The sequence below is a fragment of the Sus scrofa genome, unplaced genomic scaffold, assembly GCF_000003025.6.
Source record: "Sus scrofa isolate TJ Tabasco breed Duroc unplaced genomic scaffold, Sscrofa11.1 Contig1384, whole genome shotgun sequence".
NCBI lineage: Eukaryota > Metazoa > Chordata > Mammalia > Artiodactyla > Suidae > Sus > Sus scrofa.
Window position 1 is genome coordinate 18165 of NW_018084867.1, and position 23553 is coordinate 41717.

At 43.6% G+C, this 23553-nt stretch overlaps 1 protein-coding gene across 2 annotated transcripts in view; it reads right to left on the reverse strand.

The window, feature by feature from the left end:
• Positions 1 to 1086: 1086 nt before the first annotated feature.
• LOC100737676 (SH2 domain-containing protein 4A-like) overlaps positions 1087 to 23553 on the reverse strand; it is a 50899-nt gene continuing 28432 nt past the window's right edge. For both annotated transcript variants that reach the window (XM_021081298.1, XM_021081297.1), the window contains exons 5-7: positions 12257 to 12337; positions 3762 to 3873; positions 1087 to 1813 (exon numbers count right to left, since the gene is read on the reverse strand). In XM_021081298.1, coding sequence (XP_020936957.1) covers positions 1608 to 1813; positions 3762 to 3873; positions 12257 to 12337 — 399 coding nt within the window. In that variant the 3' untranslated portion in view covers positions 1087 to 1607. The remainder of the gene's footprint in view (positions 1814 to 3761; positions 3874 to 12256; positions 12338 to 23553) is intronic.

Here is a 23553-nt window from a genome sequence, read left to right on the forward strand (position 1 = left end):
AAGACAAGGCTTTAGGGGAGTTCCTGTTGTGACTCAGCAGTAACAAACCCGACTGGTATCCATGAGGATGCAGGTTCGATCTCTGCCCTTGCTTGGTGGATTAAGGATCCAGTGTTGCTGTGAGCTGTGGTGTAGGTCACAGACACAGCTTGGATCCCGAGTTGCTATGGCTGTGGTGTAGGCCAGTAGCTACAGCTCCGATTCAACCCCTAGCCTAGGAACTTCCATATGCCTCAGGTGCTGCCCTAAAAAGACAAAAAAAAAAAAAAAAAAAAAAAAAAGACAACGATTTAGTTGTGTTTCATTGAATCAATATTTGATTTCTCCTGGTAATTTTATTTTTATTGTATTTTATTTTACTTTTTAGGGCCGCACCCGTGGCACATGGAGGTTCCCAGGCTAGGGGTCTAATCGGAGTTACAGCTGCCGGCCTACACCACAGCCACAGCAATGCCAGATCCGAGCTGCATCTGCGACCTACACCACAGCTCACGGCAACACCAGATCCTGAACCCACTGAGCGAGGCCAGGGATCGAACCCACAACCTCATGGTTCCTAGTTGGATTCGTTTCCACTGCACCATGAAGGGAACTCCTCTCCTGGTTATTTTAAATATCATCTTTCTATATACCAGAATATGAAAAAAAAAATCACATAATATCAAGGAGAAAATCATAATCAGTCATCATAGGGCTGGGGCTTTGTGCTGTGATATCACTGTATATTTCCTCAGGGATTTTCCAAAACCAATTGTTCTGACTGATTCCCACACGGCCTAGGAGGCAAAAGTACCGTCGTCACCAAATGACACGTTGATTCAAAACAAGAACATTTCCAAGAAAGAAAATTATTATCACAAAAAATAAGACATAAAAAAAATAAATAAAAAGTTAATTGGCTGGAGTTCCCATCATGGCTCAGTGATAACGAACCCGACTGGTATCCATGAGGACACAGGTTCGATCCCTGGCCTCAATGAGTGGGTTAAGGATCCAGCGTTGTCGTGAGCTGTGGTGTAGGTCACAGACACGGCTCAGATCTGGTGTTGCTGTGGTTGTCGTGCAGGCTGGTAGCTGTAGCTCTGATTCTACCCCTCATCTGGAAATCTGGAAACTTTCATATGCTGCAGATGAGACCTTAAAAAAAGAAAAAAAAAAAAGTTAATTTTGAAAAGCCAGGAAAAGGAAAAAAAAGGGAAGAATACTTCTAAATTCTCAACCCATGAGCTTGGCTCTGTAGCGCAGAATGAGAATTACCATCAAAGCTTTAATCCTGAGCCATGGAAAGGTAGCTCTGCTGATGACATGACAGCCAGCAAGCCCTGGGTCCTCCTGTCACGACTCCCTCCCATTGCTGGCTGCCACCCTCTGGGGTTGGGCCAAGCTGGAGGCAAGGAATTCATTGACCTCACTGGGCATCTTCAGAAAGTTATTGTCTATGTGAAGGGCAGTGACAGTGGGGTGTTGTACAGACGAAAAGGGATGAAGGCCTGACCAGGTGCCTCCGTGGTGGGGCTGGTTTGAATGGCACCAGCAGACAGCTGGTCCTCACTCCCCATGCAGCCACTTCACTGCTGATGCTGAAAGCCACCTGCCCAAGTGGCTCCTTACCTGAGGGGTCTGTGGGGGTGTCCGGTTGGGCTCAGGAACTGAGGCTTGGGTGGAAGCGGGGGCCTCCTGGGTTTCTGGGGGCCTCCTGGGGGGCTCTGCGGCCCCTCGCTGCCTCTCCCTCTTTGGGACAGCCTCTTGTAGTCTTCCCTCGCCTGTTTGGCCAGGGAGCGCCTCCTCTCATCAGCTGCTTTGGATTTTCGCACTAGGAAAACAGCGAAAGGTTTGAGAAAAGCCCTCCTCAGCCCACAGAGGTGTCTGGAGGAATCAGCACCGCAGACGCTGGCTCTGGGCTCACTGACTCCTCTGGTGACAACCAACAAGCACTGTTGATGTCTGTCACTCTGGGGGGGTGTGGGGTCCAGGGCAGATTCCTCTCTTTCTATGGGAGCTTGTGGCCTTCTGAGAGGAAGAGAAAGAGGAGGAGGAAGGGATGCAAGAGGACAGGAGAACCACGTGCTCGAGAATTCCCTGCAGTGGCCAAGACTGTGGATGAGACCCAGCCTGTGTGAGCGTCCAGCCAGGGGGCTCTTGGAATAATAAGCAGTAATGCTACATCCCCACACTCGTGCCCCGGGTCACTAGCAGAGACTGGGAACCCCTCAGTGGCTCATGGCTGTGGAGATGCTGGAAGGGCGGTGAGGCCACGCTCAGAGCCCACTGGTTGAGGCTCCGAGCCTCCCAGACCAAACATAACAATTCTTAGAGTTCCTTTGTGGCTCAGCGGGTTAAGAACTCAGTGCTGTCACTGCAGAAGCTCGGACTGCTCTTATGGCGCAGGTTTGATCCCTGGTCAACTTCCACTTGCCTCAGACACAGCCAAAAAAAAAAAAAAAAAAGATTCTTAGGCAGACCCAGCCTCTGCAGGTACATAAACATGTCCCAAGTCTGCCTTTTATGGTTACTTTGTAAAATAGAGGGCTGTTTGTTTTGCTGGTTTTGTTTCAGCAGCCAAACAAAGAAGGACACTAATGTGGGGATTTAAGAATATTTTTCTTTGTCTTTTTAGGGCCACACCTGCAGCATATGGAGGTTCCCAGGCCAGCGGCCGAATCAGAGCCACAGCTGCTGGCCAATGCCACAGCCACAGCAATGCCAGATCTGAATCATGTCTGTGACCAAAACCGAAGTTTATGGCAATGCCAGATCCTTAACCACTGAGCAAGGCCAGGGATCAAACCCAGATCCTCATGGATACTAGTTGGGTTCATTACCACTGAGACACAACAGGAACTCCTAAAAATAAGTTTTACTGAGTGCATTTGCGCATCAGGCCAATTATTGGTCAGAACCTGTTACGTATGACTTCAAAGAAATGTCCCCCTATTGTTCTGTTACACTAGGATTTCACTGCACAGAAGTGATTGGATCTTGTCAACATTTTCATTTCACAAAAAGTGCCATTTTAATGGTTTTCAATGTAGTGGAATTCCCAACAATCTGCGAACATGGCTGCCTGTTCTCCTCCTCCAGCTGCCTACAGGGACGGCTGGGCAGTTACGGCTCCCGTGTCCAAGTCGGATGGAAACCCTAATTCATCCTCCCAGCATCCTCACGCATGCTCGGTTCTGTCTTCCTTTGCGCTGGCCTCTCCCCAGGGGGGCTATCTCTGGGCAGCACTAACTCAGGAGTCAGGGCTGGACCACAGACTTGGGAGGGATGCTGACACACCCAGCCTGTCATCCCTGTGTTTGGATTACAGAGTTAAGATGGGTTCACTGTTGAAAGTTGAGGAAAAGACAGAAAAACAACCTCGGATCCTGCCTCTCTAAGAAGGCAAATGTCAGCATGTTCACCTTCCACTTCTTTTCCTTTATATACTTGGACATTTTTAAGTGGGGACATTTTCATACTATTTTAAAATGATTTTTCTTCTCCAAGCTAAAAAAGATATAAACATGTCCTAAGGACATTAAACATTCTTCCAAAATGTTTCTTCATAGCTGAATATCATTCCATCTCATAGATGAATTGTCATTTTGATGCTCCAAAGATGAATTGAGACCTTTCTGCAGTGGCTCATAGCCTATGAGTAATAATTTAGTGTTAAAACATCTCTCAACAACCACTTGAAGTGCTTCTTAGATTGCTCATCTTATTAAGTGCACAGACAGGCTTAGCATGTGATGTTATGGAGGCTTCTGGATACTTACAAGAGGCCTGCCACTCCGAATCTTCCTTCCAGTTCTTGTAAATCTGCTTAGTTCTCTCTTCATCTATTTGTTTTATTTCTTCATCTTGTGTTTTCTTCACGGACTCTTTCTTCTGTTTAAAAAAACAAAAGGAAGCACTGGTGAAGGACTCCAATAGTTTCCTCCCAGGAGACAGGCACTAGGCATGATATTGGCACAAGAACAGGCATACAGTCAATAGAACAGAACAGAGAGCCCAAAAATGAAAACACAACCTTACAAAATCTATGGGATACAGCAAAAGGAGTCCTAGGAGGGAAGTTCATAGTGATACAGGCCTTCCTCAAGAAACAAGAAAAATCTCAAATGAACAACCCAACCTATTACCTAAAAGAATGTGAAAAAGAAGACCAACAACCAAAGCCCAGTTAACAGAAGGAAGGAAATAACAAAGATCAGAAAGAAAATAAATAAAATAGAGATCCAAAAAATTAGAAATAATCAGTAACATCAAGAGCTGGTTTTTTGAAAAGATAAACAAAACTGACAAACCTCTAGCCAGGCTCACAAAGAAGAAAAGATAGGGGACCCAGATAAATGAAATAGGAAATTAAAGAGGAGAAATCACAACTAATATAAACACAAAAAATATTAAGGGAATACCACAAACAGTTATATGCCAACAAATTGGACAATCTAGAAGAAATGGACAAGTTTCTAGAAACACACAGCCCACCAAAACTGAGTCAAGAATAAATAGATAATTTGAACACACTGATCACTAGAAGCAAAATAGTATCTATAATTTAAAAAAAAAAAAACAACTCACTACAAACAAAAGTCCAAGACCAAATGGCTTCACTGGGGGATTCTACCAAACATACAAAGGAGAACTTATACCTATACTTCTCAAATTATTTCAAAAAGTCGAAAGAGGGGGGAATACTCCCAAATTCATTCTATGAAGCCACCATTATCTTGATATCAAAACCAGACAAAGACACTACAAAAAAAATTACAGGCCAGTATCTTTGATGACTATGGGTGCAAAAATCCTTAATGAAATATTAGCTAACTGAATCTAACAACACATAAAAAAGATTATATACCACGACCAAGTGGGATTCATCCCAAATTCACAAGGATGGTTCAACATATGCAAATCAATCAATGTAATACACCATATTAACAAAAGTCAAAAACCACATGATTATCTCAATAGACACAGAAAAAGCACTTGACAAAATTCGACATCCATTCACAATAGAAACTTTCATCAGTATGGGTATAGAGGGAACATATCTCAGCATAATGAAGGCCATTTACAACCAACCCACAGTCAACATCATAGTCAATGGTGAAAAGCTAAAAGCCTTCCAACTAAATAAGAAACAAGACAAGGATGCCCACCCTCACCACTTCTACTTAACATGGCATTGGAAGTCCTAGCCACAGCAATCAGAAAAGAAAAAGAAATAAAAGGAATTCAAATTGGAAAGGAAGAGGTAAAACTGTCACTATTTGGAGATGACATGATACTCTATATAAAGAGCCTTAAAGACTCTACATAAAAACTACTAGAACTAATACATGAATTCAGCAAGGTAGCAGGACACAAGATTAATGTACATAATCATGTTGCATTTCTTTAAACTAATAATCAAATACTAGAAAGAGAAAGTTAAAAAAAAATCCCATTTAAAATTGCATCCAAAAAAATTAGCTAGGAACAAACTTAACCAAGGAGGTGAAAGAACTATATGTTGAAAACTATAAAACGCTAATAAAGGAAACTGAAAATGATTCAAAGAAATAGTAAGATATCCCATGGTCTTGAAATGGAAGAATTAATATTGTTAAAGTGGCCCTACTACCCAGAGCAATCTACAGATTTAATGCAATTCCTATCAAAATACCCATGACATTTTTTCACAGAGCTAGAACAAATAATCCTAAAATTTATATGGAACAGCAAAAGACCTAGAATAGCCAAAGCAATACTGAAGAAAAAGAACATAGCTGGAGGCATAATCTCCCAGGCTTCAGACTGTACTACAAAGCTACAGTACCTGAAACAGCATGGTACTGGCACAAAAACAGACCTATATATCAATAGAACAGAATAGAGAATGCAAAAATAAATTAATGCACTTATGGTTAATTAATCTACAAAAAAGGAGGAAAGAATATACAATGGAGAAAAGAAAATCTCTTCAACAAGTCATGTTGGACAGCTGCGTGTAAATCAATGATATTAGAACACTCCCTTATACTATATACAAAAATAAACTCAAAATGACTTGATGACCTAAATATAAGGCATGACACCATAAAACTCCTAGAAGAGAACTCAGGCAAAACATTCTCTGGCATAAATTTTGACAATATTTTCTTAGATCAGTCTCCCAAGGCAAAAGAAATAAAAGCAAAAAAAAAAGTGTGACCTAATCACACTTACACATTTTTGCACAGCAAAGGGAGCCATCAACAAAATGAAAAGACAGCCTATGGAATAGGAGGAAATATTTGCAAATGATGTGACCAACAAGAGGTTAATAGCCAAAATATACAAATGGCTCATATAGCTCAATTAAAAAAAAAAAAAAAAAAAAAAAAAAAAAAAAACCAAGGCAGAAAACCTCAGTAGGCATTTTTTCCAAAGACATATAGATGGCCAACAGGCACATGAAAAGATGCTCAAGGAGTTCCCGTCGTGGCTCAGTGGAAATGAATCCGACTAGGAACCATGAGGTTGCAGGTTCTATCTCTGGCCTCGCTCAGTGGGTTCAGGATCCGGCGTTGCCGTGAGCTGTGGTGTAGGTCACAGATGTGGCTTGGATCTGACGTTGCTGTGGCTCTGACGTAAGCCAGTGGCTACAGCTCCGATTAGACCCCTAGCCTGGGAACCTCCATATGCCGCTGGTGCAGCCCTCAAAATACAAAAAGACAAAAAAAAAAAAAAAGAAAGAACAAAGAAAAGATGCTCAACATCACTAATTACTAGATAAATGGAAACCAAAAAAACAATGAGGTACCATCTCACACCAGTCGAAATGGTTATAATGGAAAAGTCTACAAATAACAAATGCTGGAGAGGGTATGGAAAAAAGGGAACCCTCTTACACTGTTGGTGAATGTAAATTGGTGCAGCCACTGTGGAGAACAGGATGGAGGTTCTTTAAAAAAACTAAAAATAGAGCTCCCATGTGACCTAGCAATCCCACTCCTGAGCATATATATGTATGGAGAAAACTGTAATTCAAAAAGATACACGCACCACTATGTTCATAGCAGCACTATTTACAACAGCCAAGACATGAAAACAATCTAAGTGCCCATAACAGACAACTGGCTTAAGAAGATGAGGTGTGTGTATATACGTGTGTGTGTGTGTGTGTGTGTGTGTGTGTGTGTATAAAATGGACTCTTACTCAGCTATAAAAAAAATGATGAAATAATGCCATTTTCAGCAACAAGGATGGACCTAGAGATGATCATACTAAGTGAAGTAGGTCAGACAAAGACAAATACCATATGATATCATATTATATGTGGAATCTAAAAATAATACAAATGTATATAAAAACATAAATAGAATCACAGACGTAGAAAACAAAATCATGGTTACCAAAGAGGAGAGGTGGCAGGGAGCGATAAATTTGGAGTATAGGGTTAACAGAAGTGTACTACTGTAGATAAAATAGATATAAAACAAGGATTTACTATATAGTACAGGAATTATATTTGATATCTTGTAATAACCTGTAATGGAAAATATAATCTAAAAAAAAAATAACTGAATGACTTTGCTGTACACCTGAAACTAACACAACATTGTAAATCAACTATACTTCAATTAAAAAAAAAAAACAGGAAAACCCCCCAAATATCCTTTAAAAACATTCTTTTTGAGAAGGGAAAATACAGAATAAGAAACCTTAGTCTTTCTTAAAAGGGGATTTTTTTTTTTTTTGGTCTTTTTTGCCTTTTCTGGGGCCATTCCTGTGGCATATGGAGGTTCCCAGGATAGGGGTCTAATAAGAGCTGTAGCCACTGGCCTACGCCAGAGCCACAGCAACGCGGGATCCGAGCAGCATCTGCAACCTACACCACAGCTCATGGCAACACCAGATCCTGAACCCACTGAGCAAGGCCAGGGATTGAACCCACAACCTCATGGTTCCTAGTCGGATTCGTTAACCACTGAGCCACGACGGGGACTCCAAAAGGGGAATTTTTTAATTGAAGTATAGTGGACTTACATTATTTATGGTAAATATATATATATCTAAAATGTAAAAATTAACATTTTTAACATTTTTTAAAACTGTGGTAAAATATTCATAACACTAAGTTTACCATCTTAGCCATCTTGACACATACAGTTCTGTAGCATTAAGTACATTCAAGGGAATTTGATTTTAAGCAGAGAGAAAACCAACACATCAAATCACTTAAAAAGTCATTTGTTGGAGCTCCCACCATGGCACAACGGGATAGGCGGTGTTTCAGGAACACTGGGATGTGGGTTCGATCCCCTGCCTGGTACAATGGGTAGAGGATTGGCATTGCCGCAGCTTCAGCTTAGGTGGAGACCGAGGCTCGGATCTGACCCCTGGCCTGAGAGCTCCATATGCCACAGGGCAGCCAAAAAAAGAAGAAAAAAGCCCTTTGTTTATTTGAGGATAGCCTTGTGAGTGCTCATGAGAAAAGTGAATTTACAACTTGGTGCACAAGTAAAAGTCTGGTCAACTGAATGATGAAACAGGCTGAGGGTCAGGGAAAGACTGGCCTTGCTTCACTCAGCTCCAGAAAAATGATGCTTTTGTTCTTTTGTGTTTTCCTATGGAAAGATAAAGACTTTCTTAGGGTTTAATTATTTCAGCGCAACTAAAATATAAACCTCGATGCTGTGGATTTGGTTTCAATCGCTGCGGCAAGTCATCAATCACGGTTAAGACAGATGATAGAGATAATTTATAAAATGCACTTCACCTCAGATATAGCGAAACCCCTGCGGCTTGTTTTCACTTTTTTTTTTTTCTTACATTCTTTTCCTGCCTAGAGCTAAGCCCCTCTCTTTTCTCAATATTATAAAAAACCAAAGAACAACTTTTCGTATTTGAAATAACTGTTAAGATTTGCTATTGCTGGGGTTCCCTGGTGGCCTAGCATTTAGAGATCTGTTGTTGTCAGTGCTGTGACTTGGGTTCAATCCCTGGCCTGGGAATTTCTGCATGCCTTGTGCATAGCCAAAAAAAAAAAAAAAAAAAAAAAAAATCTGCCATACCCATAGCCTCACTGAAGCTGTTTGTAAGCCTGAAACATATCTAAAGTACTGGTAGAAATTTCTGTGCTTTAACAGAAAAAACTTCAAAGTGGAGATCTGTTTTTCTTTCACATGCATATATATATATATATATATATATATATATATTTTTTTTTTTTTTTAAATGTTTCTTTTTACAGCTGCACCTTAAGCATTTGGAAGTTCCTGGGCTGAGGTCTAATCAGAGCTACAGCCGAGGTTTATGCCACATCTACAGCAACACCAGATCTGAGCCACAACTGTGACCTAAAGCACAGCTTACAGCAATGCTGGATCCTCAGTCCACTGATAGAGGCCAGGGACGGAACCTGCATCCTCACACATGTCAGGTTCTTAACCTGCTGAGCCACAACAGGAACTCCCACATGCATATTTTTAAATGATTTTAAATGATTAGAAGAAATATGGTTATCACGTTAAACAATGCTATTGTGGATACTGTTGCTTAGGAAAAGCAAGAAGTTTACAAAGTGAGTCTCCTTAAGGAACCACATGACGTAAATAACCATTCAGGCGGGTACTGGTTGCTGAGACGATGCCCCACTGTCTGAGAGCGCTGTGTTTGGTAAGTTCCATGACTTGTTCATCTGCCCTGTGGGCATAGTGAGAAAAGGCGACAAAATTACTGTTTCACAGAGTAACAGCAGATGAGATCTGGCCCTGACTGCCATTCTTATTCAAAGTGGCTGAAATGCGCCAGGATTTGTCCCTTTTCGCTAAGGATTCCTCCACAAAATTTACTTTTAGAAAAATCTTTACTAGTTGCTCTTTGCTTTCTCTACATAGAAAACCATCATTTCCTCTTTAGAAGTGTTCTGCTGTTCAGGGTGGGAAAATTCTGGTGAAGGCCGGGGAGCAGAGGGTCAGTGGGGCCAAGCTGGACACTGGTCCAGATGCCCAGGGCCAGGGTGGCTCAGCCTTTTTTTTTCTTACATTCTTTCCCTACCTAGAGCTAAGCCCCTCCCTTTTCTCAATATTATAAAAAACCAAACGCTCCCCTCCACTTCCCTCCTCAGCCCCTCACCACATTTACTGACTTCTGTGCCTCCTCCACCAGGTCCAAGAGCTCCTGCCTCTGTGCCCTCATATGTGCTGTTCCCTCTGCCTGGAACATACTTTCCCCCGTCACCCCTCCCTGATTCTTCAGGTCTCTGCTCCAATATTGCCTTCTCCCCCCACCCCAATATCGCCTTCTCATAGCACCCCTCTCTGGCCACCTCTATAAAAACCAACTCTCCAGAGAAGACAGGTGGTGGGGGGTGGGAGGGATGGACTGGGGTTTGGGACTGGCATATGCACACTGAGGTATACAGAATGCTTGGCCAACAGGGATCTGCTCTAGAGCACAGGGAACTCTACCCAATATTCTGTGATAATCTATATGGGAAAAGAATCTGGAAAAGAGTGGATGTGTGTACATGTATCACTGAATCACTTTGTTGTGCAGCAGAAATTATCATAACATTGTTGTAAAATCAACTATACTTCAAAAAAACTTTAAAAATGAAAAAATAAAACCAACCCAGCTCCCACTCTCTGCACATTCTCAGTTCCCCAATCCTGCACCTTTTTCCTCCAGGGCTCTTAGGACTGCCTGATGTCACACAGACTGATTATCTGTCTCCCCATTATACGGCGCCCAAAGACTTTGCTTTGTTACTGTGTCGCCAGCACCCACAGCAGAGCCTGGCACACAGGAGGGACCCAACACAAGCTGTCTGGAGGAACAACCAGATCTTCTGTCCTCACCTGTCCTCACAACAACGTAATGCCAGGGAGTTCCTGCTGTGCCTCAGTGGGTTATGAACCCAACTAGCATCCATGAGGATGCAGGCTCGATCCCCGGCCTCACTCAGTGGGTTAAGGATCCATCTGACGTTGCCATGAGCTGTGGTGTAGGTCACAGACGCAGCTTGGATCTGGTGTTGCTGTGGCTGTGGTGTAGGCTGGCAGCTGCAACTCTGATTAGACCCCTAGCCTGGGAACTTCCACACAGGTATGGACCTAAAAAAACAAACAAACTAAAAAATGACATAATGGCATCAGGGTAGTGTTACTGGAAAGTTCCTTTAGAGACTCTATTGCTGATATTTTAGAAAGAGGCACATATTCCATCAGCAGGAGGACACCAGGCCCATACCACCAAACTTCCCCCAATTTAAGTCTCAGACCTGCTAGCTCTCCAGCTCAGGTCAGCCCTACAGAGGAGTCAAGGAGTCGGTCACACCGTCCACAGGAACCCGGGCTGCGTCCAGCATAGCCTCCATCCCAGCCTGCGGCCACCAGAACCTTCTTTTTACAGCTTCATCTCTTACTCCATTTTTTCAGACCTTCTGTTGCTCAAACCCTAAGCGGTCTCCAGTCTCTGCCACAGTTACTGTGAGCAGTGGATAGAGAAATGCAGCAGGATGAGGGAGTGAGAGGCTCTATCTGGATAGACCAGGAGATTCCAGGCTTGGGAGGCCCTGGAATCCCTTTGTGATGTGTAGGCCCTGTGGGAGGCCCCACGCATCACAAAGGGACAGGCCCAGAAAACAGTGGGCACCCAGGCACTTAATCTGAATTCACTATTTCTGCCAAGTTTCTTCTTTCTTTCTCTCTTTCTTTCTTTCTTTCTTTCTTCCTTTTTTTTTATGGCCACAACTGCAGCATTTAGAAATTCCCAGGCTAGGTACTGAATTGGAGCTGCAGCTGCCGGCTTATGCCACAGCCATGCCAGATCTGAGCCACATCTGCAACCCACACTGCAGCTCTTGGCAATGCCGGGTCCTTAACCCATGGAACAAGGCCAGGGATCAAACCCACATCCTCATGGACACTATGTCAGGTTCCTAACCCACTAAGCCACAATGGGAACTCCAATTTTTGCCAAGTTTCATGCTTCATCTATCTCTCTCTGGAATCGGGCTCCCTCAGCATGCGCAGCAGCCCAGGCACTGTCTCTGCTTCAGATCTTCAGGGAGGAGCTGAGCAGATAGGCCTTGGCATCTGTCCTTTCCACGATACTCGAGACCCTTCCAGCTCCAGATAAACAGGTAAAGATGAACAGCCACGTTCACAAGCCTTTCGAAGACAGAGCTCACATTCCACCGCTGGGTTTCACTTGTGAGACTAATAAACCAATCTCTGAAACATTACTGGAAACGGCCATGCATTTAGCCCCCGGAGATGGATTGTGGGCTTTTACCTGGAGAAATCCATATTCCTTCATCCGACTGATGGAATCTGCCAACATTTGTTGAATATTTCTTGAGGAACTGGAGGGTGACTAGAAATGAAACACATTTTATGCCATTTAGAGCTGCAATGTGATTTCAGATGATAACCTGTTCGTGCTTACTTTGTGTTAACGTTCCCTTTAAGCTGTCCCCATCCCCACACCTGGATCCAGCCAAGCTTCCCACCAGCATGTGGGGTCCCTGAGCCAATCCTGAGGACACGGCAAACGCGTGAATTCCTGCCCAGGAGCTGGGAGCTGGGGGTCTGCATGTGTCCTGTTCCCAGGACCCCTGGGATGACCTTAAGCATCGACATCACTCTTTAATTTCAATTCTCTTCTTCCTCTCTCTCGTTTTCTTCTTTTTGGGGGCCACACCTGTTGCACATGGAAGTTTCCAGACTAGGGGTCAAATCAGAGCTGTGGCTGCCAGCCTACACCACAGCCACAGCAATGCAGGATCGAAGCCGGGTCTGTGACCTACACAACAGCTCACGGCAATGCTGGACCCTCAACCCACTGAGTAAGGCCAGTGATCGAACCTGTGCTCCCATGGATCCTAGTCGGGTTTGAGTTCATTAACTGCTGAGCCACAAGGGGAACTCCTGAGGTCTTTTTTTGATTATGGGAGTCCGGTTAGTGCTGATGCCACTGATGGCTGCTGGTCCATGGAGCCTGTTAGGAACAGGCTCTATGTCTGGGCCTTAGTGAGTATTACCTGCATTCTCCACAAGCTCACTGATAGACAGGCAACACGCCTATTTCCAGAAGACGCTGATTCTCAGAATTTCCACTGCAGCTCAGTGGGTTAAGAACCCGATATAGTCCCTGTGAGGATGCAGGTTTGATCCCTGGCCTCGCTCAGCGGGTTAAAGGATCCAGTGTTGCCGTGAGCTGCAGTATAGGTCACAAATGTGGCTCAGATCCTGCGTTGCTGTGGCTGTTGCACAGGCGGCATTTGCAACTCTGATTGGACCCCTAGCCTGGGAACTTCCATATGCCGTGGGTGCAGCCCTAAAAAAAAAAAAAAAGAAAAGAAAACAGCAGTAGGGGAGTATCCAAATTAAATGATAGTTTTAGACCACAAAGAAACATTTAAAAGCTCACAAGAGAGGCTCGAATTAAGCATAAAATGACCACCTTTCGTCCTGTCCACATAAATTTTAAGAAAAAGAGAAAGTGACTTGCTTACAGGTCCATCAGAGCCATAAAAAGAAAAAGAAAAAAGAAACCAAACCTCAGAGGCTTGCTGACACCATGCAGCTGGCCCGTGCCAGAGTTTATGATTTTTGCATTTAAAAAAACCACACTATGCCAACAGTGTAAGGACAGGAAAATGAGGTCTAAGGATTTCTTGTTGTTGTTGTTGTTGTTGTTGTTTTTGGAACCTCCAGGGCTGCACCTGCAGCCTATGGAGGTTCCCAGGCTAGAGGTCGAATTGGAGCTGTAGCTGCCAGCCTACACCACAGCCACAGCAATGGAGGATCTAAGCCTCGTCTTCGACCTACAGCACAGCTCAAGGCAATACTGGACCCTTAACCCACTGAGTGAGGCCAGGAATTGAACCCGCCCCGTGTCCTCATGGATACTAGTCGGGTTTGCTAACCACTGAGCCACGACAGGAATTCCAGGTGTAAGGATTCCTTATACCTGTTACTTGGCAAAGTCACGAATCTTATAGGTTTCACCACTGTTACCTGCCATATTCTGTCTCATTTTCCCCTTATTTTAATATAAAAGGATATGTAGCTGCTATGCATCTAAGACAAAACAGTACAGTAACCAACTACTCTGTTTGTGAGCAGAGTGGAGCTCTTCCTACAGGTTGTGCCAAGTCTGTTCAAAAGTCCAACATGACTTTGAAGGGCTTGGGTGCGTGGCCTCCGAATACATTTCCACCAGAAGAAGTGTGAGCTTTAAAAACAGGCTCTCTCTCCCTTCCCTCAATGACGTCAGATCTGAGAGGCACCATTTTGCAAAAAGGATCAGTGTCATCTATGTTGACAAAGTGGCAGGTAACTGTGTTCTGCTGAAAGCTCCTCAGATGCTGCAGATGGTGCTGCAGCCCCCGCCTCCCCATGGGTTTGCTGCAGAGGGACCTGGGCCTTTGCCACCAGCAGAGCTTAGGACCAAGCTAAGCTCTTTTTGTCAGCAGCACCTCCCCCATGATCAGACTTTGTGTGTGTGTGTGTCTTTCTTTTTTTTTTTTTTTTTTTTTTTTAGGGCCACATCTCTGGGTACATGCAAGTTCCCAGGCTAGGGGTCGAATCGAGCTGTAGCTGCCACCTACGCTACAGACACTCGGGATCCAAGCCATGTCTGTGACCTATACCACAGCTCATGGCAACACCGGATCCTTAACCCACTGAGGGACGAGGGCAGAGATCTAAATCACATCCTCATGGATACTAGTTGGATTCATTACTGCTGAGCCATGGCGGGAATTCCAGCCTTAAACCCTTGAAAAGCTCTTAGTTGTTTCCTGAATTAGCGTCAGGCTACAAACATGTGTCTTCTAACCCATATATTCTGGAACATGGTCTACTTTGTCAAACACTTTCGCCCATCTCTTGCCAACTGTTGTCATCTACATGGGCACAACGCGTAAAACATACTCTATGGTTATTCTTTGTTCTTTAGAGTTAGCCCTTCCATTGACCTATCCATCTCATGGACACACATAACATTTTCTCACCACTTCCTTTTTCATTTTTTAATTTTTTTTTCTTTTTTACCGGCTGCACCTGCAGCATGTGGAAGTGCAGGCAAGGGGCTAAATCAGAACCACAGCTGCCAGCTGTGCCATAGCCATAGCAACGCCAGATCTGAGCTGTACCTGCGACCTTGCAACAACGTCAGATCCTTAACCCATTAAGCGAGGCCAGCATCCAACCCACATCCACACAACATTGTGTCCTTAACCCACTGAGCCACAACAGGAACTCCACCACTTGCTTTTTCAAAAATTACTCTCTGAATTTTTCCTATCATTGTCGTGTGCCCTTTCTTATGGCATTTTCAACAGGCTCACTGCTTCTGCACTTGTCAGATACTACGCAGTTATTGATATTCTAAATATAACTCAAATGTGAGCACAGACACAGGAATCAGACAATGAGAAGGACCTGATGCCCAAACTAAGGGACCTCTGTGACCATTACCGCCACCTACTGGTGCCAGTCAGAGATGGCATCCTTTCTTTGAAGTTTTAGGTTTGTTTTCATTGCACGAAAGCTCACAAGTTGGTTCTTGAGTAGAAGAGTTCTAGCATAAATAATTGATTAGTTTAACAACCACCCCAGAGATCAATGCTCTATTCAAATCCTTCCATATGTCTAAAACGATTCATACACACTAAGAGACACATTTACAAAGATTCGTTCTTATCCCAAAGCATTAAAATAATGTGACATTAATCAAGACTTGTGCAGGGAGTTCACGTTGTGGCTCAGCTGGTTAAAAACCCAACATACCCAAGAAATAGCAACAACAACAACAACAACAACAACAACAACAACAAAGACAAAAAGACAAAAAAAATTAAAAAAAAAGGAGTTCCCGTTGTGGCGCAGTGGTCAACGAATCCAACTAGGAACCATGTGGTTGCGGGTTCGGTCCCTGCCCTTGCTCAGTGGGTTAACGATCCGGCGTTGCCGTGAGCTGTGGTGTAGGTTGCAGACACGGCTCAGATCCCGAGTTGCTGTGGCTCTGGCGTAGGCCGGTGGCTACAGCTCCGATTCAACCCCTAGCCTGGGAACCTCCATATGCCGCGGGAGCGGCCCAAGAAATAGCGACAACAACAACAACAACAAAGACAAAGACAAAAAGACAAAAAAAAAAATAAAAACCCAACATAGTGTCCATGAGGATGAAGGTTCGCTCCCTGGCCTCGCTCGGTGGGTTGAGGATCCAGTATTACCACCAGTTGCAACGCAGGTTGCAGATTCCGCTCAGATCTGGCGTTGCTGTGGCTGTGGCATAGGCCAGCAGCTGCAGCTCTGATTTGTACCCTAGCCTGGGAACTTCTGTGTGTCGCAGGTGTGGCCTTAAAAAGAAGGGGAAAAAAAGACTTGTGTAGAGCAGGTTCACTCAGATACACTTGCCTGTTTACAAATCCATGAAACACATCAAGTACAAGGTCATAGCCTGAAGGTAGTGTGAGCCAAGAGATGTTCTTTACTAGAAAACAGCTAGATGGTGGCTCAGAAGTAGTGATCCATGATGCCAACAGCACAGGGAAACCCCAGGAATGTCCCCAGCTTAAAGGTGAAGAGGCATCTTGGAGAGGGTGTCATAGCCTCTCCAAAGCTGCCACGCACAGCTTTGTTCCAGGGAACATACGCTTTACTTATTCCAACTTGTAACACCAGAAAGGCTGGAAAACTACTCACCTAACCTGCCAACAAAGCACTTTCATATACCATTTGACCTTTGATCAACACCACAAGGGTGTCAGAGCAAGTATTATCTCTTTGTCAAAAAGGTAAGGCAACCTGTTCATAGGTAGGAAAGCAGAGACTAAAGCCACACCCTCTCCATGACTATGGCCTGCTCCTTCTGCGGGGTGTTCCAGAGAGAACACCTGCACGGAAGCCATGGCAGTCCCCTCCCATCTCTTCAACAGACACTTCTGCAGCTGCTCAAACTCTACAGGTAGAGTTAAAGCAATTGTATCTGCTTCCTTTTTGCTTTAGTTCAAAATAAAAACTGCAGGGAGTTCCCACTGTGGCTCAGCAGGTTAAGAACCTGACATTTCTTGAGGACTCATGTTCAATCCCTGGCCTTGCTCAGGGGGTTAAGGATCTGGTATTGCTGCGAGCTGTGGTGTAAGTTGCAGATGTGGCTTGGATCCGGTGTTTCCATTGCTATGGCTATGACGTAGACCAGCAGCTGCAGCTCTGATTCAACCCCTAGCCTAGGAACTTCCATATGCCGCAGCTGCAGCCGTAAAAGGAAAAACTAACTCACTAAGTAAATAAAAATAAAAACTGCTGTAGAATATTTATGCAAAAGCTCCAAAAAATAAAGGGAAAACTTGGAAGTCAATGACATCAGAAGCTACAGACTTCCTGCAGACACCAAGTCAGAATGGTCACATGTCTGCTCAGCGCAGACTTCAGTCAGTTTAGAAGTGCAGCCCCTCCATACTGACAAAGGATTTAGACACACACACATACGTGTATATGTATATATTGATATATAAAACATATTTATACTACAATATATATAAGTATGTTATGTATCATATATAAATTATCATTGAATTTAGAAGGATGGCAATTCAAATCTACATAAGCAGTGGGTTAACAAAAGACTCTACTAGCAACATGGTGACAAACTGTATTTCCTCCAGAGACTATATGTGTACAAGGATTATTCTGACCATATTCACTTTTTAAAGTGATTTGAAAAGTGGTTCATTCTCTCTTCTAACCTAATATTCACTCTGTTTAAAAGTAGAACTATGCAATCAAACAAATGTCCAGAGCCTTTAATTTCAAATTAAACCCAAAAGCTCCAATAAACACAATATTTTTAGCACTCAATTTTTTTTTATGGTGAAGAAGAAAAAGATGAATTAAGAGGCTAAGATCAAGAGCTTACATTTGAAAACAAATTGCTAGGTTAAGTATTCACTCATCCTGTTCTTACACTGCTTCAGTTGCATGGTATTCCTTACTAAACCGATGGTCAGAATAAAAGCCTCCATGAGGGCAAAGACCATTTCAGCTTAATTAATTCCCTGTTAACTGGAACCTCAGCAAAGAGAACAGTGACTGGGTAGGACCTCAATAAATAATTGGTGAATGAATGAACACACTCTAAATTCAAGAACACTTTCCATGCACACTACTACATATAAAATAGACGGGTAGTAAGGACCTACTGTACAGCACAGGGTAATCTACTCAATACTCTGTAATAACCTCCATGGGAAAAGACTCTGAAAAGGAATGGATATATGTATATGCATAGCTGATTTACCTTGGTGTACACTTGAAACTAATGTAAATTTGTAAGTCAACGATATTCCACTAAAAATTTTAAAAGAAGTATTCAGTCTAGTTTTAATACTAATAAGAGAGACTGAATGCAAATTCTCCAAAAACCAGTGGTCTGTACACCCATTTTGCTAACCAGGTCGCTGGAATAGTTAGATCATCCTTCTCCCAGCCAGTTTAAATAAAATGGGAATTTCCCTGGAGTTCCTGCTGTGGCGCAATGAGTTAAGAATCTGACTGCAACGGCCTGGGTTGTTGTGGAGGTGCAGTTTCAATTCCTGGCCTGGCACAGTGGGTTAAAGGATCTGGCATTGGCACAGCATCGTAGGTTGCAGTTGCAAGCTCAGATTCAGTCCCTGGACTGGGAATTTCCATTTGTTGTGGGTACGGCCATGAAAAAAGGGGTTGAGGGTAGGGGGTTATTTCCCAATGATGACTGTAACGGTAAGCTTTTGAGCAAACTGGAATCCAGATTTTTTTTTTTCCCTTTCTAAAATAGTGAGAGAGGCAGGATAATGAAACTATGCTTTTTTGGGCAGCCCTAGAGGCATGTGGAAGTTCCCAGTCCAGGGAATGAATGTGTACCACAGCAGTGACCTAAGCCACAGCAGTGACAACACTGGATCCTTAACCCATTAGCCACCAGGGAACTCTCATGAAACTGTGCTTTGATAAAGTTACCAAGAATAATAACATAGAGAAAGTGGAGCTATTTTCCAAGAATAATAACATAGAAAAAGTGGAGCTACTTTCCAGACTAACAAGATGAAAATGGGACAATTGATTTTCCTGTTGAAAATATGGTGCATGGTCCCTGTGGAGAGATGTTACAGAAACATGAATCAAGACAATGGACTCCAGGGAATCTTTGCCCCATTTCTCTAACATTGTTCTTAGCAAAATCTATGCACAGAGACTTCTGGAGAGCCTGACTTGAAAATGCAGCGGACTCTAACATGATGTGTAATTTTATGACACATCATTTTATTTTATTTTTTAATTTAATTTAATTTTACTTTATTTTATTTTAGTCTTTTTAGGGCTGAACCCACGGCATATGGAAGTTCCCAGGCTGGGTCCAATCAGAGCTGCAGCTGCCAGCCTATGCCACAGCCACAGCAACACCAGATCCAAGCCACGTCTGCCACCTACACCACAGCTCACAGCAATGAGCCGGTTAAGTGGCTCCTTAACCCACTGAGCAAGGCCAGGGAATGAACCCACATCCTCATGGCTACTAGTCACGTTCTTAATCCGCTGAGCCACAACAGGAACTCCCAACACATCTTTAAATAATGCATTGTCTTTAGTGTCTGGGTTTATTTTGAGCAGAGCAGAGCATGGAGCTGTCCTGCCGGATGAACACCTGTCCCCTTGCATCACACCTTCCCCACAACTCCTCCAGGCAGTGTGCAAACAGCCGAACAGGTCAGTAACACCCTCAGGACTTACAATACTCAGAACCGATAAGGGTTGTTAGAGCAAAGGGTTTCAGATGTGAAAGAGTTTCAGAGGCTGCTTTTACATTCTCACCAGCGAGACACCTGATACATGGTCCCCGAAGGAGAGGACCAAGAGAAACAATTGTCAAACGTGAGGGAGAAGGATATAGTCAAAGAGCCTTAAAAACGTGGTTGATGTGGGAAGTCTTGATGTAACAGAAAACAGGAACCTAACACTAAATGATACTAGAATATAGAATTTATATCATGCCTAATACCTGACTAAACACCTTCATGTATGTTATTTTATCTAATTCTCACATCCAATCCAGTGATAGGTAGCTACTGAAACTTCCATTTTGTAGACCAGGAAACTGAACCCCAGAGAGGCCAACAGGACCCTGCATTCACAGCTCCGGGTTCCGTATTTTTCTTTCCAATGCATTGCTTCCAGTGAATCAGATAACCGAATCATTGCCAACATCACTTGCATCATGCAAAACGAGGTTGTGTTACCCACTTCATAACGTACAACTCTCAAGACCAGAACTGTTCTCCTCTTTCGTAATTCACTTTATATTAAGCTTTTAATATAACATATCACTCTTTATTTATATGCTTTTATTTTTTTAATTTTTGTCTTTTAAATACATAAAAATATTTTATTTATTTTATTTTTTAAATTTTATGCTCCCATGGCCTATGGAGGTTCCTAGGCTAGGAGTCAAATCGGAGCTGTAGCAGCTGGCCTACACCATAGCCACAGCAACACTGGATCCAACCTACACCACAGCTCATGGCAACACTGGATCCTTAACCCACTGGGCGAGGCCAGGGATCGAACCTGTGTCCTCACGGATTCTAGTCAGATTCGTTTCCACTGAGCCATGAGGGGAACTCCCTAAGATATCGCTCCTTGAATTGCAACAGCTAGGAGTTCCCTGATGGCTCAGTGGGTTAAAAACCTGGCATTGTCACTGCTGTGGCTCAGGTTGTTGCTGTGGCACCAGTTCAATCCCTGGCCCAGGAACTTCCACAAGCTGTGGGTATGGCCAAAAAATGCAACAGCTAATGGCTTTTAAGGGCTAAGGATTTTGTGATTTTTATTAAATTTTTTTCTCTTCACTGCCACACCTGCTGAGCCACAATGGGAACTCTGATTCTTCTATAAAATTTTATCTTAACAAATTACCATGAAATTTTATTACAGTTACATGAAAACTACTTGGGTAACTGTGTAGTTGTCCGATTATGACTCTACTCTGAATTAATAAAATGAGCAGAGTTAATTCCTCATCTGTTTTTACCTGGTATATTCAATACTTTACCTCTCACAAAAATAATACTGAAATGCTTCCTTCTATAAGGGAATATAAGGTTCCTGGTTTAGGGTTTTGCCTCTTTTCTCTCCACATTCAATTCCATCCTCAAAATTCCAGCTTGCAGAGTTCCCCGTTGTGGCTCAGCAGTAATGAACCTGACTAGAATCCATGAGGATACAGGTTTGAGCCCTGGCCTTGCTCAGTGGGTTAAGGATCCGGTGTTGCCATGAGCTGCGGTGGAGGTCGCAGACGCAGCTTGGATCCTGAGTTCCTGTGGCTGTGGTGTAGGCTGGCAGCTGTAGCTCTGATTTGAACCCTAGGCTGGGAACTTCCATATGCCGCAGGCGCAGCTCTAAAAAGAAAAAAAAAAAAAAAATTCCAGCTTGCATTTCAGGAATGCATTTTCCCATCCTATCTGCAGTGGCCCCTAGTTCCTCTTGGGGATTAGTAACATGGCTGTCTTCAGACAAGAGCCAGTGGCTCCACAGCAGCTCTGCCACACCCAGGTGCTGGGCATCTGCCCTGAGGGGAGGGGCAGGCCTCTCCATCCCGCCTACTTACCAAGATGAAGTCATCTAAGGAGCTGTGCTCTCATACTGTTTCTGACTCTCAACAGAAAGCCTGCACCACACAGAAGGTCTCCCTTGGCCAGTCATTCCATACACCACAGTGTGCAAATGCCAATCCCAAACCCCCAGTCCACCCCCACCCCCCCAGCATGGGGACCTGCTGTACAGCACAAGGAACTCTACCCAAGATTCTCTGATAATCTATGTGGGAAAAGAATCTGAAAGAGAAGGGACGTGAATGCCTGTATCACTAAATCACTTTGTTGAGCAGCAGCAATTATCACAACCTTGCAAAATAATGAAAAAAAAGAAAATTAAAAAATGAAAAAAAGAAAAAGAAAGCCTATGCCACATAGAACTGGAAACTTTGGTTGCCACGAAGTAGCACCTAGAGATGAATAAGGGTCCAAAGTAACAATCAAGCATATTCTTTTTCATTCTTTTAAAGTGGTCTCATCTCTTGGCAGAAAGGTAAACTGATACAACCACTATGGAAAACAGTATGGAAATACCTCAGAAAACTAAATATAGAACTACCATATGACCCACCAATCCTACTTCTGGGCATATATTGGGACAAAACTTTCATTGAAAAAGATACATGCACCCCATGTGGTCTGATCTCCATATTTTGCTTGTGAATCTCTCCTTTATGAAGGCAAACAACCAAAGCCTGGTTTAGAGAACTGCTGATTTCGGAGTGGACAGTGAGCTTCCCCGTGGTCTGGAAGGGGTGAGGGGGTGTGGAAGGAGGAGAACCTAAGTGGAAGCCAGGAGATCATTTTACAGGTGCACCTTCTCTGCCCTTGACATAAGGGAATGTAATGTTAAGAGTTAGAACATCTAAAAATACAACTAGATGCCACCAGAGTTGCAACACCTACTTTACAATCAAAAAGCACATTTTCAGTGGCATGTTTTTGTTATCAGTTGTTAGAGGGAAGTGACAGATGTACAAGCAGGTACCAGAGCCTTGGGGCAGTGTTGCACATAGGTGGGGGGAGGCAGGAGATCCCATCTCTAACTCCATCTGGTTAAAGAGGATGTGACTGGAAGTTCCCACTGTGGCTCAGCAGTAATGGGCCAAACTAGTATCCATGAGGATTCCCATTTGATCCCTGGCCTCTTCAGTGGGTTAAGGATCCAGCGTTGCTGTGAGCTGTGGTGTAGTTAGCAAATGCATCTCAGATCCCGTGTTGCTTTGGCTGTGGTGTAGACTGGCAGCTGCAGCTCCAATTTGACCCCTAGCCTGGGAATTTCCATATGCCACAGGTGAGCTCTAAAAAGTAAAAAAATAAATAGGATGTGACTATGAGGGAAGACTCTTGCCCAAAGATTTTTAATCTGCCAGCTTCGATGTCTGTTTTTTTATTTCTGGGTTTTTTTTTGTTTTGTTTTGTTTTTTTTTTTTTTTGGAATGGTTTGAATTCCAGATGTTTGCATTCTATTTTTTTAAATCTCCTATTTTGCACTGTGTCCAATCTGAAGGCTACTTTTGTAAAAACAACAAGGAATTCTCTAGAAATCAAGTCTAAAATGAGCAGCTGGTTTTATTAAAGGTCCCCTTTGGGGCAAGGACAGTCTATTGACAACTGAGTCCCCAGTCTACAAGTCACCTGAAGCAGAGACACATGAGGGCTTCTCTTTGAATCTGCATCCCCATCCCCATTCCCCCGACCACACTCAGTCCTGTTCTAGTCCCTCCCAAACCCTCCTGCAGGAAGGGGAAAAACATTGACCATGATCAGAGGGCTGCCTGCACAGAGCGTCCCTCGGGAATCTCTGCTCAGCTGTGGGGCACCCCTAGTTCTTGCCTAAATTCCACCCGGAGAGGGGCGTCTGCTCCTTAGGCGCGTCTCCTGTCATTTTGTCTGGCTCCTATTAATGCCCCAACAGCCTTGTCTCTGCCTGGAAATGACATCTGCTTTCTAA